General features: G+C 33.6%; 1 protein-coding gene across 1 annotated transcript; it reads right to left on the bottom strand.

The window, feature by feature from the left end:
• Nucleotides 1-4,253: 4,253 nt before the first annotated feature.
• Nucleotides 4,254-20,924, bottom strand: LOC133792673 (protein neprosin-like). The gene is made up of 10 exons (XM_062230581.1): nt 20,852-20,924; nt 18,896-19,008; nt 12,297-12,586; nt 7,208-7,292; nt 7,023-7,115; nt 6,439-6,660; nt 6,185-6,343; nt 6,012-6,065; nt 4,725-4,859; nt 4,254-4,619 (listed from the first exon to the last, which is right to left on the bottom strand). Exons 1-10 carry the CDS (start codon nt 20,922-20,924, stop codon nt 4,254-4,256), a joined length of 1,590 nt encoding a protein of 529 aa, XP_062086565.1.
• Between the last annotated feature and the right edge of the window lie 1,129 nt (nt 20,925-22,053).

Here is a 22,053-nt window from a genome sequence, read left to right as displayed (position 1 = left end):
CGTTATAATGCCAAAATTTATATATAGATTAATTTACTATGCCGTTATAATGCCAAAATTTATATATAGATTATTTTACTATACCGTTATAATGCCAAAATTTATATATAGATTAATTTACTATGCCGTTATAATGCCAAAAGTTATATATAGATTATTTTACTATGTCGTTATAATGCCAAAATTTATATATGGATTATGTTACCATGCTATTATAATGCCAAAATTTATATAGATTACTTTACTATGCCATTATAATGCTAAAATTTATATATAGATTATTTTACCATGTCGTCATAATTTACAATGCCAAAAAATTTGAAATATAAACTATTTTTTTTGTATCGCTATAATACTAAGCTTATATAGGCTATGGTCACACTTTGGACTATTTGGACTTTTATTATATGACCTTATTCCCTATTATTATGGACTGATAATATGACCTGGACATTTCCGTATGACCATGACCATGACCATGACCACGACTTTTAGACCGGGATCTTGCCATGGACAATTATAGTATGACCATATGCCTGAACATAAAATAAACAATAAAATAAGGAGAAAAGAAAAATAGAATAACAACAATTATAAACTAAAATTATATCATGTAGATTTTATGTAAGTTAATAGTTTGTGTTTTTATCAGGAAGCTAACAATTTCGGTTGTTTTATCAAGACGCAAGGTAAGTAGAATCCTCATCTACAATACAAGTATTTTATGTGTCTTATGTGCATTTATATGTTATCCTGCCATGTTCTTATGCATAAGTTATTTTCAAGAATGTTATATTTATTATGCATAAGCACGCTTAATGTTCACAAACAAGTTATTGAAAGCGTTAAAGTAGAGGTGCTGCTTGGGAGACCTACGTCCCAAAAATGTAAGGAGGGAGATGTACTTCCCTATATAATGAATGTTTATGAGGGAGAAATTCCCTATTATCAGGTTTATGTTCAGGTGGGAATGTGATTCCCTATGTAATGTCGGCAGCAGCATCCTCTAGGGCCCAAAAGAAAGGAAAGTGAAAGAAAGAAAGAAAATACATAGCATGATGCACGTTTATTTTAATGCATATGAGGTAGTTATTCTACTTACTGAGCCTTAGCTCATCAGATAATGTTTTGTATTGTAGGTAAGAGGCCCCAAATATAAATTGTTGATGAGTATACGTGGAGCCAACATGACTGTACATATGGGGCTTACCTGAAGGGAGTGGAGTTCTGCTATGCTATTTTATAAATAAACAAGAAACTTGATTTTATAATTATATTTCATTAAAAGTATTTTTTGAACTTTATAATTTACTTAAAGCTTTAAAAGTATTTTATGAATGTTGTAATTTACATAAAGCTTTTCAATTTATCGGTTGGATACATCTTCATTTCTACGTTAAGGTGTAGTAACGCCACGAAAATTATTTATAAAAGTATTAAGATTTTTATGTAAGATAAAGTTTTTATTTAGTTGTGAGTATTGTACGGTTTGAAGTTATGAACATTAGTTTATGTATTGTTTAATAAAGTTTTTGTAAATTCAGAATTTCAGTATTGTTATATTCAGGTAAAACTTTGTTTTTACACTATATATATGTATGTTAAGAAATGAGGTCGTTACAATAACTCAATGTTAGTCTAGGAAATACTCCACTCCATGCAGACAAAACGTAATAGAGAGGGTCATATGCTAATTAAAGTGGATATGGAAAAGGCTTATGATAGGTTGGATTGGAAATTTTTGGAAACAATGATTCTAAAATGGGGCTTTCACAATACTTTTGTTTGTTGGGTAATGAAATGTGTAACCACCTCGACATTTGCTTTACTTCACAATGGTGGCTATTTTGGATCTTTGACTCCAACTAGAGGTTTAAGACAGGGTGATCCTTTCTCGCCATCCCTACCTGTTCATTATTGTAATGACCTGACTAACTAAAAGGCATCGGAGCATTAAAACTACTAAGCATAACTACTATTTTGGAATACATGCATAAAATAATAGAAATTTATTATAGAAATACAAAATACGAGATCCCATTGTTATTACATAAAAATCATAAAGAAAACTTAAACCTTTATTGTAATCGTTCAAATACGAAATGCGGAAAAACATGAATACATAATAAAAAAAACTTGAAACAAAAACGTCATCCTTGATCTTTTCCAGCAGTCCAATAATTCAGTTCTCTCCCAATACATAAGCCAAAGCTGCCATGAATCCGTCCCGCTTTCCATGCTTATTTTCTGGCACCATCTAAAATAAAAAGGAATGAGCCTAATGCCCAGCAAGGAAAATCTACTAAAACATATCATAAATCATAAGACTAAAAACATATATCATAAAACATATGACATAAAAACGTAAATCATAAAACATAGGACTACAATATCAATGGTCATTAACTCATTATTGTAGTATGTGATAGAAACCATCTAGATCCTCTTGCTACTATTTGAGGTAGGTTTAATCAAAATATAGTATATGATAAACCATCTAAGTCTTCTTGCTACTATTCGAGGTAGGTTTAATCATAACTATAATCTACGATAATGATAAAAATCTTGGGATTTGCTTATTTGCTATCTAAGGAACTATATTTCCTAAGTGCCTACAACATAAACCATATACATATATATACATACATACACATAGCATATAAACATAATCATAAAACTCCTAAAACCAAACATAAGATCCATAAGTTTTCTAAAGAAATGAAGATGAAGAGAAGATCTAAACCATCAAGATGAAAACTTATCGAAAACCTTAAGTTTTAATAAACTCAAACACCTAGCCAAAAACCATTATAACATGTTAGGATTTTTGAAGAGAAATAAAAGAATAAGAAGAACTATAATGGACTAAACCTGAGGATAAAGAATACCTTGGACATATTAGAACTTTGATCTACACCTCAATACCGAAATATCACTCTATCTTACTTCCCAAATGTTTAGAAAAGCTTTTAATCCCAACACCCACATGTTTTCTCTCTAGAATAAACTTAGTCGTAGCTTGGAGGCTCTGAAGAATGCTTGAATGATGAATGAAATAGCTGAGTGAAAGGTCCTATTTATAGAGTTCAAGGAGTGAAACTAACCCATTTTAAAAAGAATAAATAAATGAATAATAATTAAATAAAATTTGAATTTCTATTCAACAAATGCCTAGAACTTGGTCAAAAACGTTCAAAGGCAAGTCCAAGTTGTTGAGGCCTGGTTCTAGTTTGGATTCTACAAAATTTCATAAAATACAAAAGGGAGCTGATATATCGCCCCTATAAGCGATATATTGCCTGACCATATATCCCGAGCCTCTGTGGTTTCGTTTGTGCGAAGTCGACGTGTTTTGTGTATCACCCATCGGCGATATATCAGTATACACGAATATATCAAACACGTTTTTACACACTTTCAGCACACTTGAAGTTTGTTTAAACAACTTTGACTGAGTAAAACATAATCCTAACAACTGAGGGAAGGTTCTAGACCTTCTAAATCTATTCTTTAATAATTTATTCATATAAAATGCTTAAATCCTTAATGAACATGCATGTGAAAAGTTTCACATTCTTAATTATTCGATCTAAACATTAGGTTATAATAAACATCATTCCTAGAACCAGCTATATTAATCAAACCTTATGTTAAAATTAATATTTCTAAACTATAGGTTAAACTTGTAAAATCCATAACTATCTCTATGAGTTTCCAACTAAATCCCAGCTTGAACTAATAACCATGAAAACTAGATTACTAAGCTGCTGCTGCTATTATTATTGTGGGGGAGGGCGTCCAAGAAGGAGGCTAAAACTTTCTTGGAATGCCTGGATTAGTTTTTTCATTATTTCTTTGATCCTCTATTTTTTATTCTCTTTTTTTTGTTTTAATATTTTTTCATACTTTATGTATATATTTATACACGGATACTACTTATGCTAACAAGATGCATATTTTTTTTGGTAGCCCATCACTTGAGTACTCCAAAGTTAAGCATGTTTGACCTGTAGTAGTCTCATGATGGCTGACCACCTGGGAAGTTTTCACAGGAAGTGTGCGAGTGAGGACAAAGCACGCTGCAAAGACTCGTGGTGGTTTGCAGGGCCAGTCGTCATTCCAAGAAACAGCCATAGTGGCGTGAGACATTACAAATATTTTTTAGCCGACAATTTGTCCACTAGAAAATTTATTTATTTATATTATACATCGACACATTATACATTTATTGTAACATAAGGTAGATAAATAAATCATCTAGGGCCAGGTCCTCCATATGTCATGAGACGCCGAGACTCGCCTACAAATCCCCAATCTTTAGCTACATAAAAGTCAGTATCAATAGAAACTATTTCAGTGTTTTTAGCATCTTCTGGGTCATGAGCCTCATTTATAGTTGTTAATTTTCTACAATATGCATCATAACGGGTGCTCCCTTTTAGAAATAAACCAGAACCCATTGGAGGACCAGGTTGACCAACTGGACTGTAAGTCTCTCCTCCCCAGTCAATATATGTTGCTAAGTCTTTTAAACCACTACTAAATATGCTTGATGGCCAATATCCAATTGGAATATTATAAATTCCAAGTTCAAGCCACCAATTCCTAGTAGTTCGATCCTATCAGATAATGTCAAAATGAACACCAGATAAGTTTTAGCAAAATATTCTAAAGGAAAGATTATTTGAAAGAAGAATGAATAATATCTTAATTTTGACATTTACCCTATAAACAAAGAAGTCGTATTCCTGTGGAATAACACCTGGGTGAGTCTCTGGTAGAACGTCATCCAGAGGAATGTCAGTTCTAACTATCACGAAGCCTGGGCACATTGTATTAAAACAAGATAATCCACCTGCCTATAAAAGTAAAATTTACACATAAATTACACAAAAAATTTCATGTTTGGCAAAATAATTTTTTTTTAATGTTAATTTGCAAAATGATATTTATATATATATATATATATATGAGTGCACTCTTAATGGTTACTACCATGGATGGTTAATTTAATATTAACGATTGAATTAAAATCAATGGTCCATATTTATAGTTGTTAATTAATATTTCTAAAAATAAAATTTGATTTTTTCAAATTTTTGGAAGGGTTACCTCATGAAAAACGTGTATTTATTATGAAGGGAATTTACTCGTTTGGTACCATTTGTTTTTGCAAAGTATCGTTATGGTACCTTCTGTTTTCAATAATGCTCATATGATACCTCGTATTTTGAAAACATAGATATTTGATATCCTAATTGATAAAATTTTGTCAATATAACCAAACTTTCACCAGTTATATATAATTTGTAGCTCGTATGATTGAGCGTAATTTGATTAAATTTTAAAATATTATTAATTAAATTTGAGTTTAGGGTATCAAATATGTACAATTTTAAAATACAGGGTATCAAATATGTATGGTTTTAAAATGCAGGGTACTAAATATGTACGATTTCAAAATGTATGATATTAAATGAGCATTATTTGTAAACACAGGGTACCAAAATGATACATTGTAAAAACACAAGATATCAAATTGTTATCCTATTATAAAAATATAATATTGTAAACTTTTCATTTTTCAAGTGCATGTCAATTTCTAAATATAGCTAGTGTCTCTCATTGGTTGGAAACAACATTAATTATGACAAAAAAAACTAAATTCAAAATTAATGTAGAAAAAAAATATTTACCTATTGGTGACTTGCTATATCAAGTCACTATGTTGCCACATTATCATAATTGTTAATACCCGTCTATGAGTAGTAACCATGAGAAGTCTTCCATAAATATATATAATTGTTTACAAAGTAATTTTCTTGACACACTTGTTATCACCTTGTTTGAAATTAACACTGCTTTACAATGAATTATATGTATAAAAAATTATTTTTCTAAGTGATAGCAAAAAATTATCAATTTTCATCAATTACACATTATAGAAAACAACATAACTAATAGCAAGAAAACTCAAAAAATAAACATATGTATATATATAGGAGAGTTACCTTAAAAAATGTGAATAGTCGACTCTTATGATCACCGTACAAAGTGGGATTAACCTGAATTAAAGAAAAATAACATATGAAACCTTATAATTTATTAACTAGTAATTAAAATGTACCACAAAAAATTGAGTTGAATTAATCCTCAACAAATAAAGATCTAGTAAGAAACTCACTGTCCAACCAACTCGAATGCTATCGTCTCCATTTTGTGTTGTCATTTGACCAGAAGTATATTGTGAGCCAGTGACGTTATCAAGTGTGTAAATGCTTGCAGATGTAGAAGCTCCATTATACTTCTTGTTAGGATTAGATTTTGTTCGAACAATTGCATGCTAATATTCAATTTCAAATTAAATTATTCATCAACCATAGAAAATAATAATTAACATGTACACAAAAAAAATCAAAACTAATGTAAAATGCTTACATGAAAGCCTTCAGCTTCAGGTGCAAGGGGACTAATTCTTGAGGAATAAGTCTTTGTAAACAATTTAGCCCTAACAAGTTCTTCTTTGGTATGTCTCCTTATTGGGACTGTTCCAATTGGACAACTTTTACCCTTAAATCCACTTTTTAATGATGCTTGTCTTCCCTTGTATGGAGTCTCTTTTTCGTTCATCATCACCTTAGGACGATAAGAAGATTTCGTCTACACCATAAATATTTACACATTGTATGAAATAGGGTCCTTTGGCAAAATGACTTATTTTTTAAAGTCATTGTGCACTTTAACCTAGTTTTAATAATTCTTTGCAAAATGACATTTCATAATTTAGACATCTAGTCGAAAATTTAGACAAGTGGTCAAAAAATTCAAATAACTGGTCGAAAATTTTAGACAGCTGGTCAAATTTTAGAGAGAGACCAGTTTATAAAAATTATCAAAAGTAGATTAGAATACAAAATCACTTAAACAAGTAGCTCATTTTCACCAATTTCTCTATAAAAAAAAAAATATATCTATATATTATACCAAGTTACTGTAATTTAATAAGTTCAGAAAAAAAAAACCTGAAAATTGTAATTGTGGTTCTTTAATGAAGGATGATCGAATGCTGGTTGTTTGTAAAAATCCACACAATCATAAATATCTCCACTTTGTGCCTAAACAAATATCAAACAAATTAGTCATATATATAGAAATATTTATGTATATTCAATATCTAGGATGAGATATGAAGATGAATATAAAGTACTTTTATAGTCTTGACTGATGACTTGTTCAATCGCTCAAGTCGATTCTCAATCTCAATCACTTCATCTTTAGTTTCATTGGTTGTTCTTCAGCCTTGCAATAATATGAAAGTGCACACACAATAGCAACTATGAAAAATCTCCTTATATCCATCTCTAAGTAGATAGATTTTGTCTGCAGTAAAAGTATAATCGAATTAGCCAAAGATGCAAAGTAAATCCAACAAAAAAAAAAAAAAAAAATCTGAGGAAGTGAAAAGAGAAAGTCATTCATACCTGATAGAGATTGATATGTCCTGAGAGTGTTGATAATTGGAACTAAGAGTGGAATTTATATAAAAAATAAATTATGCAGCAAAGTCAAATAAATATTTAATACTAATTTACGTTACAAAGTCCTTGACAACTTTCTTCTAATTTGTTTTTCTTTTTAGGCAAAATTATTAAAAAAAAATTCCAAATAAAGTGTAATGTAGATAACTACAAAATAAATCTACGTTATATATAATTTTAAAAAATTGTCAAATAAAGTGTAATGTAGATAACTACAAAAGAAAAAGGTTTTTTTTTTAATAATTTCTCCTTTTTTCATACAAAATAGACAAAATTCGTATTACTTTCCCTACATAATGATAAATACAAAAAGAAGACTATGTCCAAAGAAAATACGTTACAAGTCAATTAAATATTACGTACTTATGCTATTTTATATTTTTTTTTGAAGAATATTATTAATTATACAATTGAATACTCATTTACGTTACAAGTCAAAACTTTTTGAAAGAAACCCAATAATTAAACTCAAAAACTCTTTTCACTACAAAAAAAAAAAAATTGTTTTTACAGATAACCTTACACCAAGAACAAGTTCTTAGTAGTTTCACTTTCAGAAAGGCAGTACTTATTCGTAGGTTGGGGAACTATTAAGTACCTATACCGAGAAAAAAATTTAATATATTAATATATTAAAATTAATATCAAACACAATTTTACCTATGCCGGTTTTATAGCACAAGAGTTTATTAGTTTGAGTTCGACCCATCTATGATTATAAGAATAACCTCTTAATTACTACAATTTTTATTTAAAGCAAAACCTTTTGATGATTCCAGTTATGATAATATTAATTACTTATATAATTTTAGGAAAATTTTGAGGAATTTAGAATTGTAACTGTGCTCAGTAAATTTGACTGACTAAGCTGCCTACATACCCTCTTTATGAAGGATCATGTTACTTGTAGTTCTAGATAGATATGTTGGAAAATAAGTGGAAAAATTCTGATAAATGATCATTCATAAGAATTCATGATATTTATAGAAATTTATGAAATCTCGGTAGATGACCATATCATGGAATTATTTAGTATTTTGGAAGTTAGAAAAAATTCCGAAGTGAAGGATCTTTTATAGAATTTTGAGAGTTGTGTTTGATATTTGAGAATTTTGGGAATTTGTGATTCATGTGACTGCACTTATTTTTAGTAACTAAGTTGCCTATGTATCCTTTAGCGGAATCAAGTCAAACATAGTTCAAATGATTTGGGATATTTCATAATTTTGAGGTTGACAACCTCACTTTAAAATTTGGCTATTCTTATTTTAGAGTTGTTTTGGAGTGTTTTTGAATTTTGAGGCGAAATACCTCTTTAAGAACATTTTATAAAGTTTCGAAGTTACTTTAATGCACTTTTGAATTTTGAGGTAAAAGACCTATTTGAGATACAATTTAAAATGGATTTTATCATTTTAGATGCATTAATGAGCTCATTTGGGATTTGAAAAAATTTATACCATTTACCTGGTTTTAGAATTTTGTCATTTTTGTGACAATTTTATGTCTTAAAATCTCTTTATATAATTTTTTATCAAGAATTTATTTAATCTATAAAGAAATTATTTGAATTTATTTATTTAATTATTCTCAAGATTTGAGAGTAAATAATTAAATCCATTATCTCTTTAAAGTTTCTTTTAAAATTAACATTTAAAATAAAATCTTATTATATTTAAATTTATTATAAAATATCTTTTTGTTTCAGATGTCAGTTTAAATTTGAATTGAATTCGAGATATAATAAAATATCTTTCTCTATTGTACTCATCTCAAATCACTCATCAAAATTCTCTAAATTTGAGAAAAAGAATTTTAGCTTGAAAGAAAATTTAAAGAGTATTTGCAGTAGCATTTTGGCCTTAATGTCAAGCTCAGTTTCGTCCACGTACCTATCAATTTTGGAGTCGATAATCAAACTTGTTTATGAGCCACAATATTTCAGTTTCGATAATTCTTTATATATATATTTGTTTCTTTCTAGTTTACATTTCACAGTAGATATATTTATATATATATATATGATTATATCATTTGTTGTTTTGTCAAAGCTTTTTACACTTTTAGGATTTCGATGCACCACTTGCCCATATATATATACACGATATATATGAATATATTTAATTTACATATTCATAATTTTTGTCTATATATAGATAATATGTTTACTAATATTCTTTCCTTGCGTAGAATCAAAAGTTCTTTTAATTGGATCAATTTATGATAAAAGTATGTACTACATGCCAAATAACTCATATCTATGAGTTGACCGACTGTTCTCAATTTTTCTTTCTTTGTTTCGGTCTCTGAGTACATATTCATCACCATTTTATTGAATATACATATAGATATTTCAAAATTGATTGCTACCTTTTGAATATCAGTAAAACAAAAACTTCGACTTCACCTGCTTAAACGAGAGAAATCGCAACAGTGAAAAGAGAAAATCACACACACCTGATAGAGATTGATATATTGTAAGAGTGTTGATAATTGGAACGAAGAGTGGAATTTATATAAATATTTAATACTAATTTACGTTACAAAGTCCTTGACAGCTTTTTCTAATTTTGTTTTTCTTTTTAGGCAAAATTTTTTATTTTTTTTTTCCAAATAAAGTGTAATGTAGATAACTACAAAATTTTCATACTGTCAAAGTTTATATGTATTCAAAATTTTCTTTTTACCTATTTAGACAAATACAAATGGAAGACTCTGTACTTACTAATAATATTTGATAGAATGATATGTTGTGAAAGAGTTTCGATAGTTACAATGGTGAATGTGATTTTGATATTTCCTATATCCAAAGAAAATACGTTACAAGTCAAATTAAATATTACTTATGCTATTTTATATTATTATTTTGAAGAATAAATACTCTTTTACGTTACAAGCCAACAACCCTTTTTTTTTTGTCATTTATGAAAAGTACTACGTAAACTTCTTGAAAAAAACCTAATAAATAATTAAGCTCAAAAGCTCTTTTGGGATTTTTCTAGCTAGTTTTGATTAAACAAAACGATTAAGTAAAAAGTTGGCTTTGAAAGAGATATCCATGCTTCGACCAACTTTGATTAGGCTTGAATTTTGAACCATTCGAAATTGTTTAAGTTAATTTTTTTTATATAAATATATATCTTACTTATATAATAATCATATATCTTATTTATATGATACAATTATTTTTTATAATTGAAACACTTGTCATAGCCAATTTGTATATAGTAAAACAGACTCACTCTATCCATTACTTCAAAAGCTACAATAATACAATTTTTTTTTTCATATTATTGTGATGAAGTGGTCTAATGGCATGCATTATGGTATCACCTATGATAAATAAATTATTAATTTTGTTTACATTTCATAAAGAGTCCTTGACACCAAATGTTTTGAAAAACTTGTGATTTGGTACCCAATCTTTTTTTGTGTGGGAATAGCACCCATTGTCTGCTTCCATTGGTATCCGCCGGTACCCAGCCCAATTCCGTCTACTTTTGTCCATGTGTATAGTGGAGATTCATTCACTATTTAATTTCTTAAAAACCAAAATTTTAAATAAAAAATATTTTATTTAAAACCAAATAAAACCAAAGTCTGAAAATTAAAAGCAAAACAAAATCTAAAAGAAGAACTAGTCGAAGAAGACGACTAGCAATGAAGGAAAATGGAGGGTGAAAGTTATTATTTTTCCAGTGAATCAAAAGCAATGGTCGAAAGATTTAGGGGTGGGAGTCGATTGCGATCGCGACAACGCTGTGATTGTGGCTTGGAAAGTGTAGTTAGAACCTCTTGGACTGAAACAAACCTAAGAGAAAATGTCGAACTTGTCTCTTAATGAAAGTAAGTGTAGATAATTTTGTTTAGGTTTTTTTTGTATCTAGGTTTTCTTCATCTAGGTTTTCTTCTTGCTTTATGTCAGTCAGAAGGGGGTTGCGATTTTTTATGGTGGGTGGATCCATAAATGGCTGAAAGTGGAAGGGTTGTCATTCCAAACTGGAGAAAAAGAATTGAGGGAGAAACTTGGAACGCTAAAGATCTCTTGGAGTCTGAAATACCAAATCTAAACCATGGGAACAAGCCAATTTTATGGGGGAAGGTCATGTTTGCAGTGCTTGTGGTCACCTCCTTAAGAAAGATTGGATAAGTATAAGTTGGAGAAAATAGTTTTTATTGTATCTGTAATTGTACTAGTTTTGTGTTTGAAATATTAGACATTGTGTGTTTTTGGTTACAAAAGTACCTGGTACAAGGAAATGGAATTTATTTAAGTTGTTAAAGTGTTAGTTTCATTGTATTTGTAATGCAGCAAGTCTGAAATGAATGAATGCACTTTGACAATTGTAGATGTTTTAGTTAAATTCTGGTCATGTTAGTTTAAGTTCATTATGCTTAATTTCACAGATGCAAATAATTTCATACATAGATGTAGGGTCATAATTGGCACCCAATATGGGAGATGCAAAACATAATTGACACCCAAATTCATAGACAGATGCAAGTCATAATTCATAGACAAAAAAGTCATACCAGTTTTCTAAATAAACATGTTACACAAAATATTTGGCCAAATCATAAGGTCCATACCTTATACATTTGTACAAAAAATTAGGCAAAATATGTCTGAAAACAAAGGTCATAATTGACCCAAAATAGGGTTAAAAATAAAAGATGACAAACACACCATAACTTATATTCTAAGATGGTGGTGGTTGAGAAGAGGAAGATATTGTTGTTGGTCCACTCTGTCTTCACCTTCTTCTCTTTGTGTGTTGTTCTTGAGATGCAGTGGCTTGCTGAGAGGGTGGTGGATGGGATGAGGAAGTTGTTGCTGCTGATTCTCTTCCACGGGGTCTTCCACTTCTCCTCTGTGTGTGTTGTTCTTGAGATGTGGTGGGCTTGTTGATCGGGTGATGGCTGAGATGATGAAGTTGTTGGTGGTGCTGGATCTCTTGCTTTCTTTTGGCTCTCCTCTTCTGTCTTTTCACAGTGTCAGGATGTGGATTCTTTAGAGGTGGTCGTCCCATTTTCTTGGCAACAACAAGCTGCAATCAATAAATGAAAAGCAAATTAAACATTTATAAAATCATAATTGAAAAACAAACTAACTGAAAATAACTGAAGATTGAATACCTGTGTCACTGCTGGATTCTTGCAAATGACTCTTGAATGACCTATTTGTTTACAATTGCTGCAATGGTTTGGTTGACCAAACCTTCTTTTTTTGGTTGCATTGGTGGCATCTTCATTGGGTTCCTTTCTCCTTGCCTTCTTTGGTCTCCCAAGCAAGTTTGATTTAGTTCGGGTGTAAATTGGATTCAAACCAGGATCTTTCCTTCTTCTTGGTGTTGTGGAATACACAGGAGGATGTGTTTGAGAACTTTGTTTTTGCAGTCAAGGTCTTGAAGTTGTTGTAAGTCATATTGTTTACCCAAAAATGGCTCCTGATGACGTGACAAGATTTTCTTCCATGTGGCTGGCACGTGGCGGTTTGAAGTGAACGAACTCTGTTCGACCAGCGACGAGAAAGTTAGTAATTTATCAAGCCTCACATTTAGGTGTGACCAGTCTGGTCGCATACCTTCATTTACTTCATTTTCAATACACAATCTTGTAATAAGTGCATTTATTATATTTCCTTTATTACCTTGACACGCTGATCTTATATGTAATTAAGGTCCATCGGCCCATGTAACCCCCTTGAGCCTATAAATAAGAAGGAGAGGGCTCAAGGAAGGGACTTTTGAACTTTTGATCTTAGGATTCATAGAAAAGAGCATAGTGTGATTATCCAACGAAATTGCAATCCTCCCAAGGCTTGTGAAACTCGAGAACCCTAGTTCTTTGATCACAATATTGAGATTCAATATCAATAAGAACTCTAAGTGGACATAGGTCATTACCATCTAGTTGGGGCCGAACCACTATAAATCGCTTGTGCCATTTGATTCTCTTCTTAATTTTCCTTTGTTCTTTGTCATTTATTTGACTCCGTGTCGTTGGCCTAATCGAGGGTCAAAATTTTGGTGCTTTCATTGAGAGATTAATCCGAAACTTCAAGAAGATAAAATGGCCAAGGCATCCAAGAGAGCTGGGCACACTTCTGGCGCTGCATCCACCCAGTTTCCTCCTCCAAATGTGGCTGAAAATGAGCCACACTTGGATTTTGAGGAGGAAGAAATGGATTTTGAAACGCTGAGGACAATACTGAGTGTCTTGCAGAACGAGTTGGCCAATCTTAGGGCCAATCAAGAGAATGCGGCAGAGACCTTGGCACTACAACAGAGGGAAATTGAGCGTTAGCGTCAGGAACTGAATGAGCGGCAGGCAGACATGGACCACTGGTAGAGAGATGCCACAACCACTTTAGAAGCAGCCACTCAGTTGGCTCGGGGACAAGCTGCGCTGGCTTCTCAATCGGATCAGCCGCCAAATGCACCACCACAACGGGCCCCGAATCCAAGTCCTCTGCTTCAGCCAGCAAGCCCTCAAAGGCCAGAGCAACTGCCTGCTGCTCAACAGGACATCCCAATTCAGGATTTTGAGCAGCAACCACCTTCTAAAGCTGGTCAAGGGAATCCCCAGCGCCAGAGGAAGAATGGGTCGGGCAGCTTCCCCGAATCCCTAGATGCTCAATGGCCGATGAGCCAAATCCACTAAGCAGGGAGCAACATCCTTCTACTAACTGAAGGCACCCTGAGTCAGGCTCTGCAGTCAGGGGACCCCTACGACATAATAATGCACGGGGACCCACCGACCAACGCAGGCCTCCCTCTGACGCTCAGGAGATGGCAGCTAGAGGAGGAAACAACGTAACCAGTAGGTCGTGCTATAGTCGGTCGCAATTTAGGGACTACCATGATTATAATGAAGCCGACTCCGACAAGAGAAATGCTGGTTAGGGGCATGAAGGAAGAGGTGGAGATAGGAACCCCCACCAAGAGATAATAGACCTACGAGCCAAAATGCAGGGGGTAGCCTAGACAATATAATGTATTTGATTGGCTGGGCACTAGCGAGAAAAGGCACATAGATGATAACCTAAGGGATGTGCTCAACGACAGGCGCGAGAGGCACGATGAGTACGCTCCTCTGGCACCAGTCGCCCCAGTGATCCCCGACACTGTACAGGCCTAAATTGATGCTTTGAATCAGGCTGTACAACAACTGGTAGGAAGCCGGACATCCCACATCGAGTATGATCGGAGGAGAGGTACTCCATTTGTACAGAGGATTGCTATAGCAGAAACTCCCAGCAAGTTCAAGATGCCAGTACTGCCGAAATTTGATGGGTGTGGGGACCCAACATCTCATGTAAACAAGTTTGAGATACAAATGGACATCCAGAAGGTGTCTGACGATGCCCACTGCAGGATCTTCCTGGCCACCCTATCTGACACTGCTCAGGAGTGGTCTTTAAGTTCCCTCCTGCTAGCATAGTATCGTGGGAAATGTTCGTGAAGGAATTCTACGGACAATTTTATGCTGGTCGTGTACACCCCAGTGAGGCCAACCAGCTGGTTGAGATACGCCAGAAGGAGGGATAACCCTTAAAGGAATATGTCTAGCGTTTCATGTGAGTAGCTGCTGGAGCTAAAACAGTGGGCGGCGAGGGAAAAATGATGACCCTCACTGCATGTGAGTAGCTGCTGGAGCTAAAACAGTGGGCGGCGAGGGAAAAATGATGACCCTCACTGCTGGGGTAAGGCGCCCTTCTCCCCTCTAAAACAACCTAAGAAAGAATGGGGTAAATAGTACCCAGGAGTTTTTGAATCGAGCTGATCGAGACATCAAGCTTGAAGATGCGATTGCCAACGAGGGGAAATCGCCTGCGAAGGACAAGGGACCAAAGGAAGATCCCGCCAAAGCCGCCAACGTGTCGGATAAACCCAATGACAACGAAAAAGGCAACAGGAATGAGAATGGTAAAAATGGTGGAAAAAGGGTGAACAATGAGCCATCAACGTTCGAAAATAAATGCCCCAAAGGCAATAGGCATGAGCCAAGATTCACCAACTATACAGTCCTTATCGAGAGCAGAGTAGAAGTATACTAGGCGACCAACTCCAATGTCCCTTATAAGTGACCATCACCTATAAGGAAAGATATCTCCAAGAGAGATACAACAAAATTTTTTCGTTTTCACAATGACTACGGTCATGACACTAATGAGTGTAACCAGTTGAAGGATGAGATTGAGTTCCTTATCAGACGGGATCACTTAAGGAGGTACGTACGAGCTGCAGGAGGATCTCAACGAGAGGCTTAAGGAGGCAACGAGCAGGCGCCTGCACGCCAATGCTCGCCACCTTTACAGCCAACTCCTGTGGTAGGTACGTTACTCACCATCTGTGGCGGCCCACACCTTGCAGGAGATAGTGAGAAGGCAAGGGAGTGGTATGCTCGGACCTTACGCCACGACCAGGGCATCGAAATGATGAGTGTGGAGGATCGAGTGCCTAAGAAAGCTTGAACAGAGGAAGAGTTAATAAATTTCTTTGAAGACGATGCTCAGCATGTACGATTCCCACATTCGGACCCGCTGGTCGTGGACGTCCAGATTGCCAACATGATGGTTAAAAGGGTGTTAGTTGACACAGGGAGCTCAGTTAACATCTTGTATAAATCTTCACTGAAGAGGATGAAGTTGTCCGTCAAGGACTTGGAGCTGTGCAACCAAACCATATATGGTTTTTCTGGCGAAGGGCTTACGCCGACAGAGTCAATTAGGCTCCCAGTTACAGCAGGGTCTGCGCCTGGGAATAGGACATTACTCACTACTTTTATAGTAGTTGATTGTCCTTCCGCATACAATGCTGTAATTGAAAGGCCTATTTTGGTCGACCTGCGAGCTATGACCTCGGTTGGGCACCTTGCCATGAAATTCCCAACTGACGCAGGGGTAGGATGCGTGTTGGGAAACCAACGAGAAGGGAGGGAATGCTATAACTCCTCGATATCTAAAGTGAAGAAAGGTGGATCGAGGGAGGCCGCCAGAAAAGAGTTGCAGACGACCAATGAAATACAAGCCCAATCAGGTGATTGCGTCACCAAATAGGGTGTTTCCCAAAGTGAGGATAGGGATTTGGATCCTCGCTTTGGGGATTTTGATGAAGAAGTAGGACCCATCGAGGACCTCAAAGAGGTCCAACTCGATGAAGCAGATCCGACTAGGGTTGTGAAATTTGCTAAAAACTTAGAGATAACAACAAAACAAAAACTGGTGGAATTTTTGAAGAAAAACCAGGAAGTCTTTGCCTGGTTGCATAAAGACATGGTTGGAATTGATCCAACGGTTATCAGCCATGTCTTGAATATTGATAAAAGCTTTCCACCAGTGCAACAAAAAAGAAGGCTGCTCGACAAAGACAGATCAAAAGCTCTGAAGGAAGAAGTCGAGAAGCTAAAGGAGAACGGATTCATCAGGGTAGTGTTTTATCTATCATGGCTCTCTAATCCCGTATTAGTTCCAAAGCCAAATGGCAAATGGAGAACATGCATGGATTTCACAGACCTTAATAAAGTTTGTCCTAAAGATTGTTTCCCACTCCCTAGAATCGACCAGCTGGTCGATGCCACTGCAGGACATGAGATCCTGTCATTTATGGATGTGTACTCTGGGTACAATCAAATCAGTATGCATCCACTTGATGAGGATCACACTAGCTTTAGGACTGATACAGGACTTTACTGTTACAAAGTAATGCCCCTCAGTTTGAAAAACATTGGTGCGACTTACCAGCGACTAGTCAATCACATGTTCAAAGAGCTGATCGGCATAAACATGGAAGTATATGTTGATGACATGCTAATTAAGTTGAAAAAGGCAGAAGAACACACAGGGGGCTTGCAAGAGTGCTTCAACGTCTTGAAAAAATATCAAATGAAGCTAAATCCCCTCAAGTGTTCCTTTGGAGTTGGATCAGGGAAATTTTTGAGATTTATAGTAAACTCACGAGGAATTGAAGCTAATCCCAAAAAGATCAAGGCCCTAGTCGATATGAAATCACCAATGAAAATAAAAGATGTTCAAAGTTTAGCCGGGAGAATCGCTGCCCTAAGTAGATTTATCTCTAAATTGACGGACAAGTGCGTCCCATTTTTTAATCTACTTAGAGGCAACAAGAAATTTGAATGGACGGAGGAGTACGAACAGGCTTTCCAAGCCTTAAAGTCTCACATGTCGCAGCCACCGATTCTATCTAAACTGGTCAAAAAAGAAACTCTATTCATCAACTTGGCGATCACAGAACACGCTGCTAGTGCTGTCTTGGTAAGAGAGTAGGAAAATGTGCAAAAAGTCGTATATTATGTAAGCAAAAAGGCTAGTAGGAGCAGAGCTGCGGTATCCGCCTATTGAAAAATTAGCCTACTGCTTGATTTTAGCCTCCCATTAGCAAAGAGTGAAGCGGACTCGAGGCGTGGATCTTACATGTTAGTGGAGGGGTCACAATGTTTTAATGTTTTAAAGACTTAATGAACTTTTATAATTTTTTAACTATGTTTTTTTAATGTTAGATTAAATTTTAAGACTTGAAAATGTTTTATTTTAAAGAAATAGTGAGATCTCATGCCTTGTTTATTTCAGTAAAATAGTATTTTAAATGGTTATTTTATTTATTGATTTAAATTGACTTTCCTAAGTGACATATCAGGAATTTGGGGTGTTACACTTTTCCCACATATTCATTGTTTACTAAAATAGTAAAAAAAAACAAATAAATACATTTAGAATGACATGTAGTATCAATATTAGAGATATTTGCGATGAAAGTACCCAATTTATTACTTTTGTAGCACTTAAGTGCTGTCTTGGTGGCGAAAGTGTTTTCCGTCTATGTTTTTGTTCAATTTGGTACAACTGTTAATTCTCACCGTCAAGTTCGATTGTGACACGTAGACAAAAGTATCCAATTAAATGGATTTTTGCGCTAAAAGTACCAAATTAAAGGAATATTTGCGGCGAAAGTACCAAATTTAAGAGATGTTTGCAGAAAAAGTACTCAAGTTATATATAAATTTCACGACATATAGGCGGACTTAACGACGAAATAAACAGCTACACTAAATTGCACCAAACACATGGACGGAAGATACTTTCGCTGCCAAAAAATAACTTAGGTACTTAAGTGCTACAAATACAATAATTTGGGTATTTTCGCCACAAGTATCTCTTAATATTATATAATAATATAATTTTATTTTAATTTTTACATATTATAATATTAAATTCTTCATTGGAAAGGTAGTGGGCTCACTCATCTTAATTCATGATTGGCCTTGTATACGGAGTAAATATATTCAAATAGTAAAGATTGGGGTATTACTGCTATAATACCCATTGTCATAAGTACAATTTTTCCACTAATGTAGAAAGTGTCTTTGTTAGTATCTTCTTCACCGAATTGTGCTACGCCATTAGTTGAAAGCACCAAGAACATCATAAGATAAATAAGTGTCATCTTTGCTGCAAAACAAATGTATATATACTGTTATCAATACATAATAGAAAATGCTATAGTAAGCACAATTCATTAATAATAACAAACCCTATATATATCATGAAGAATATGAAGAGTTTGGTACCAATTGATTATTTCACAAATCGGATCTAAATTCGGACCACTTCGGACGTTCAGACCTAAATTTGGACCTAGTTCAGAATACATTAAGACCTAATTTCGGACCACTTCGCATTTTGGTATGAATTAGTTCCGAACTAGGTTCGAAGTGGTCCTAATTTAGGTCTGATTTGTTCTGAACTTGGTCCGAATAGGTCCAAAGGTGTTCGAATTTAGGTCCGAAGTGGTCCAAATTTTTTCCGAACTTGGTCTGAACTAGGTCCGAAGTGATCCTAATTTAGGTCCAAAGTGGTCCAAATTTAGGTCCAAATAGGTTTGAACTTGTTTCGACCTTGGTCCAATTAGGTCTGAAGTGGTCTGAATTTAGGTCCAAAGTGGTCCGAATTTTTTCCTAACTTGGTGCAAACTAGGTTCGAAGTGATCCGAATTTAAGTCCGGATTGGCCGAATTTTCTCTAAAAATTAAAAATTCCAGAATCGCATATAAAAACCAATAAAAATTCCAGAATTGGTCCCAAAAGTTTAGAAAAATAACATTTAATATATAGTAATTTAAAAAATGACATTTTTGTCTTGGGCCCTCACCTATCTTAGGCCAGGACCAGGCCTGACAAATATGATCAATTGGAGAGAGCAGTGTGTGAGTTTACACTTGTTTTCCTTCTTTGATGTAAGGCAGAATATATATTCCAGAAATTTGGGAAAACGGACTGCTATTGGCAAAAACTAGTAAATAATATGTGTGAGTCATTAGGCAATTCTTTATAGGAAAAATTGCAAAATAACACTGTGCTTACACTACTACAAAAACAATTTTTTAGGATACTCATCTAGATGCGAGTCCTAAAACAGTTTCTGAACTTTTTAGAATACTCACTGAGAGTCTTTAAAGAATTTATCTTAGGACATGCGGTACGAGCCCTAAAAATTGATGTGTGTCCTAAAAGTTTGATTTTTTTTTAAACAAAAGTTTATGGACTTTTTAGGACACTCATTGAGAGTTCTTACAAAACACATTTTAGGAATCACAATGTGTGTCCTAAAAATATATGTGGGTCCTAAAAAACCTTAATAGAAAATTTAAGTGTATAATATATGAGTGGGGACTTTTAAGAGCTTACTTTGGGTGTCCTAAAAAAATATTAAAGGCTCCCAAAACGTGTCTTATAAACTTTTAAGTAAAAAATGACAAAATTTTCTTATCATTTTCGAATTGGGACTATATTAAGGCTTCATTTCTCATCAGCACATGTGTGTCCTAAAAGATTATTAAGGGCGCTTAAAGTGGGTCCTAAAATATGTCAACTAATTTTTCAAATTTGGAGGCTAGGATTCAATTAATTTCTCTTTTATTCTCATTTGATCAAAATAATTTTTTTTCTCTTTTCGTCTCAGCCACTAAATTTGTATTTTTTATTTTTATTTTTGTAAATGCTTATTTGTGAGATTAAGTGTATTAAAAATGTCTAATAAGAAGAAGTAATATTATTATTATTAGGGTAAATACCATTTTAGATCATATGTTTTGCAAAAGTTACCGATCGGACTCAGTGTTTGTTAAATGACAAAACAGACCCTACATTTTACAAAATGGAACATATAATACCCTGAGCCCGATTTTGGTCAAACTTTTTTTCAATATGAGTAGCTTTAGCACTAAAAAATAGAAATTTGTTTTTAAAAAACAATGTAGTGTGTTTGGCCTCAATTTCTAAAAACAGATTCCAACCTCCAGCCACTCGAGTAGCAGCTCCCCAGTCAACAGATTTTGTGGAGAAAACTTCTGCACCAAAAATCTCCATGGCAATAGGCTACATTGGGGGCTCCGAGCTTCTTGGCAACACGTCGGTGTGAGTAGCTTTAGATTGTTATTAGGACTTAGAAGTGGTTTGAGTTTTTTTATGTATTTATTTTTTATTTTTATTGATAATGTTGAAAGATGTTATAAGCTAGCTTACTATACATGTTAATGAGAAATTTAAATTTCTTTTGATTTTTTTTTTTGTGTTTTTGTAGTATTTTCTTTTGAAATTTTAGAAATTTAACATATATGTAATACATTATGGACACTCAAGGTGATATATTTTTTTAAATCAAAATGAAAAATGTAGCTGTATTTAAAAAAAAAAAAAACTTTCAAGGGCACGCGAAAATAGCCATAAAAACTTTATTTAAAGACATGCATTGCGAGCTCTAAAAATATTTTTTTAGGACATGCGAAAAGAGTCGTAAAAACTTTACTCAAAGACACTCAACAAAATCTTTTAGGACACGCATTGCGACTAAAAAATCTCACTTTTTAAGGCTCTCATATAAAGGACTCACGCCCCGCGAGCCTAAAATACCTTTGTTGTAGTAGTGTTAGAAAAATAATTCGTTATATACACGGTGGATTTGAAATATACGGTGTTCGAGTGAAAGAGAGCTAGCCGAACCAGGCATTATTGATTTTGAATTTGGCAACAAACAACAAACGTTGGAAGAAACCATCATCGACCAGATTATAATGTTAATTAGTTTTGTAAATGTTAATTACAAAAATAAAAGTTTTAGTTGTGAAATTAGTTTTGTAAACATTTATTACAAAATATTTTTTTTCGTTACGAATTAGTTTGTAATAATTGTTTACAAAAATAAAATATTGTATTTCACCACTCTGTAACTGCATTTTTGATATTTAATAAAGTTTTTTTTTTTTTATATATAATGAATATTTAATTTTAACTTGTATTATATAAATATGAGGATTTTCGTAACTTTGGTTACAATATTGTAACAATATGGAAAAGTAAATATTTTTCTGTAGACTTTGGTTACAAATTTGTAACTATACAGAAAAGTGTTACTATAAACTGTATATAATTTAAATATTTTGACAATGAAGAGCAACTAATATTATAACAATGAGTTATGAGGTTGTAAAAATAAGTT

This window comes from Humulus lupulus, chromosome 7 (genome assembly GCF_963169125.1).
Source record: "Humulus lupulus chromosome 7, drHumLupu1.1, whole genome shotgun sequence".
NCBI lineage: Eukaryota > Viridiplantae > Streptophyta > Magnoliopsida > Rosales > Cannabaceae > Humulus > Humulus lupulus.
The sequence above is the reverse complement of the archived record's forward strand: the minus strand, read 5'-3'. Positions and strand labels throughout refer to the sequence as shown.

Bases quoted from the DNA above. Each gene is read 5' to 3' on its own strand.
- LOC133792673 (XM_062230581.1), bottom strand. From the start codon at position 20,924: ATGGAGATTTTTGGTGCAGAAGTTTTCTCCACAAAATCTGTTGACTGG. The intron at 7,116-7,207 runs GTACTTTATATT...ATATTTGTTTAG, and splicing joins CATCAGTCAAGACTATAAAA to GCACAAAGTGGAGATATTTA. The intron at 4,860-6,011 runs GTAACTCTCCTA...TTACTTTTATAG, and splicing joins GACTATTCACATTTTTTAAG to GCAGGTGGATTATCTTGTTT.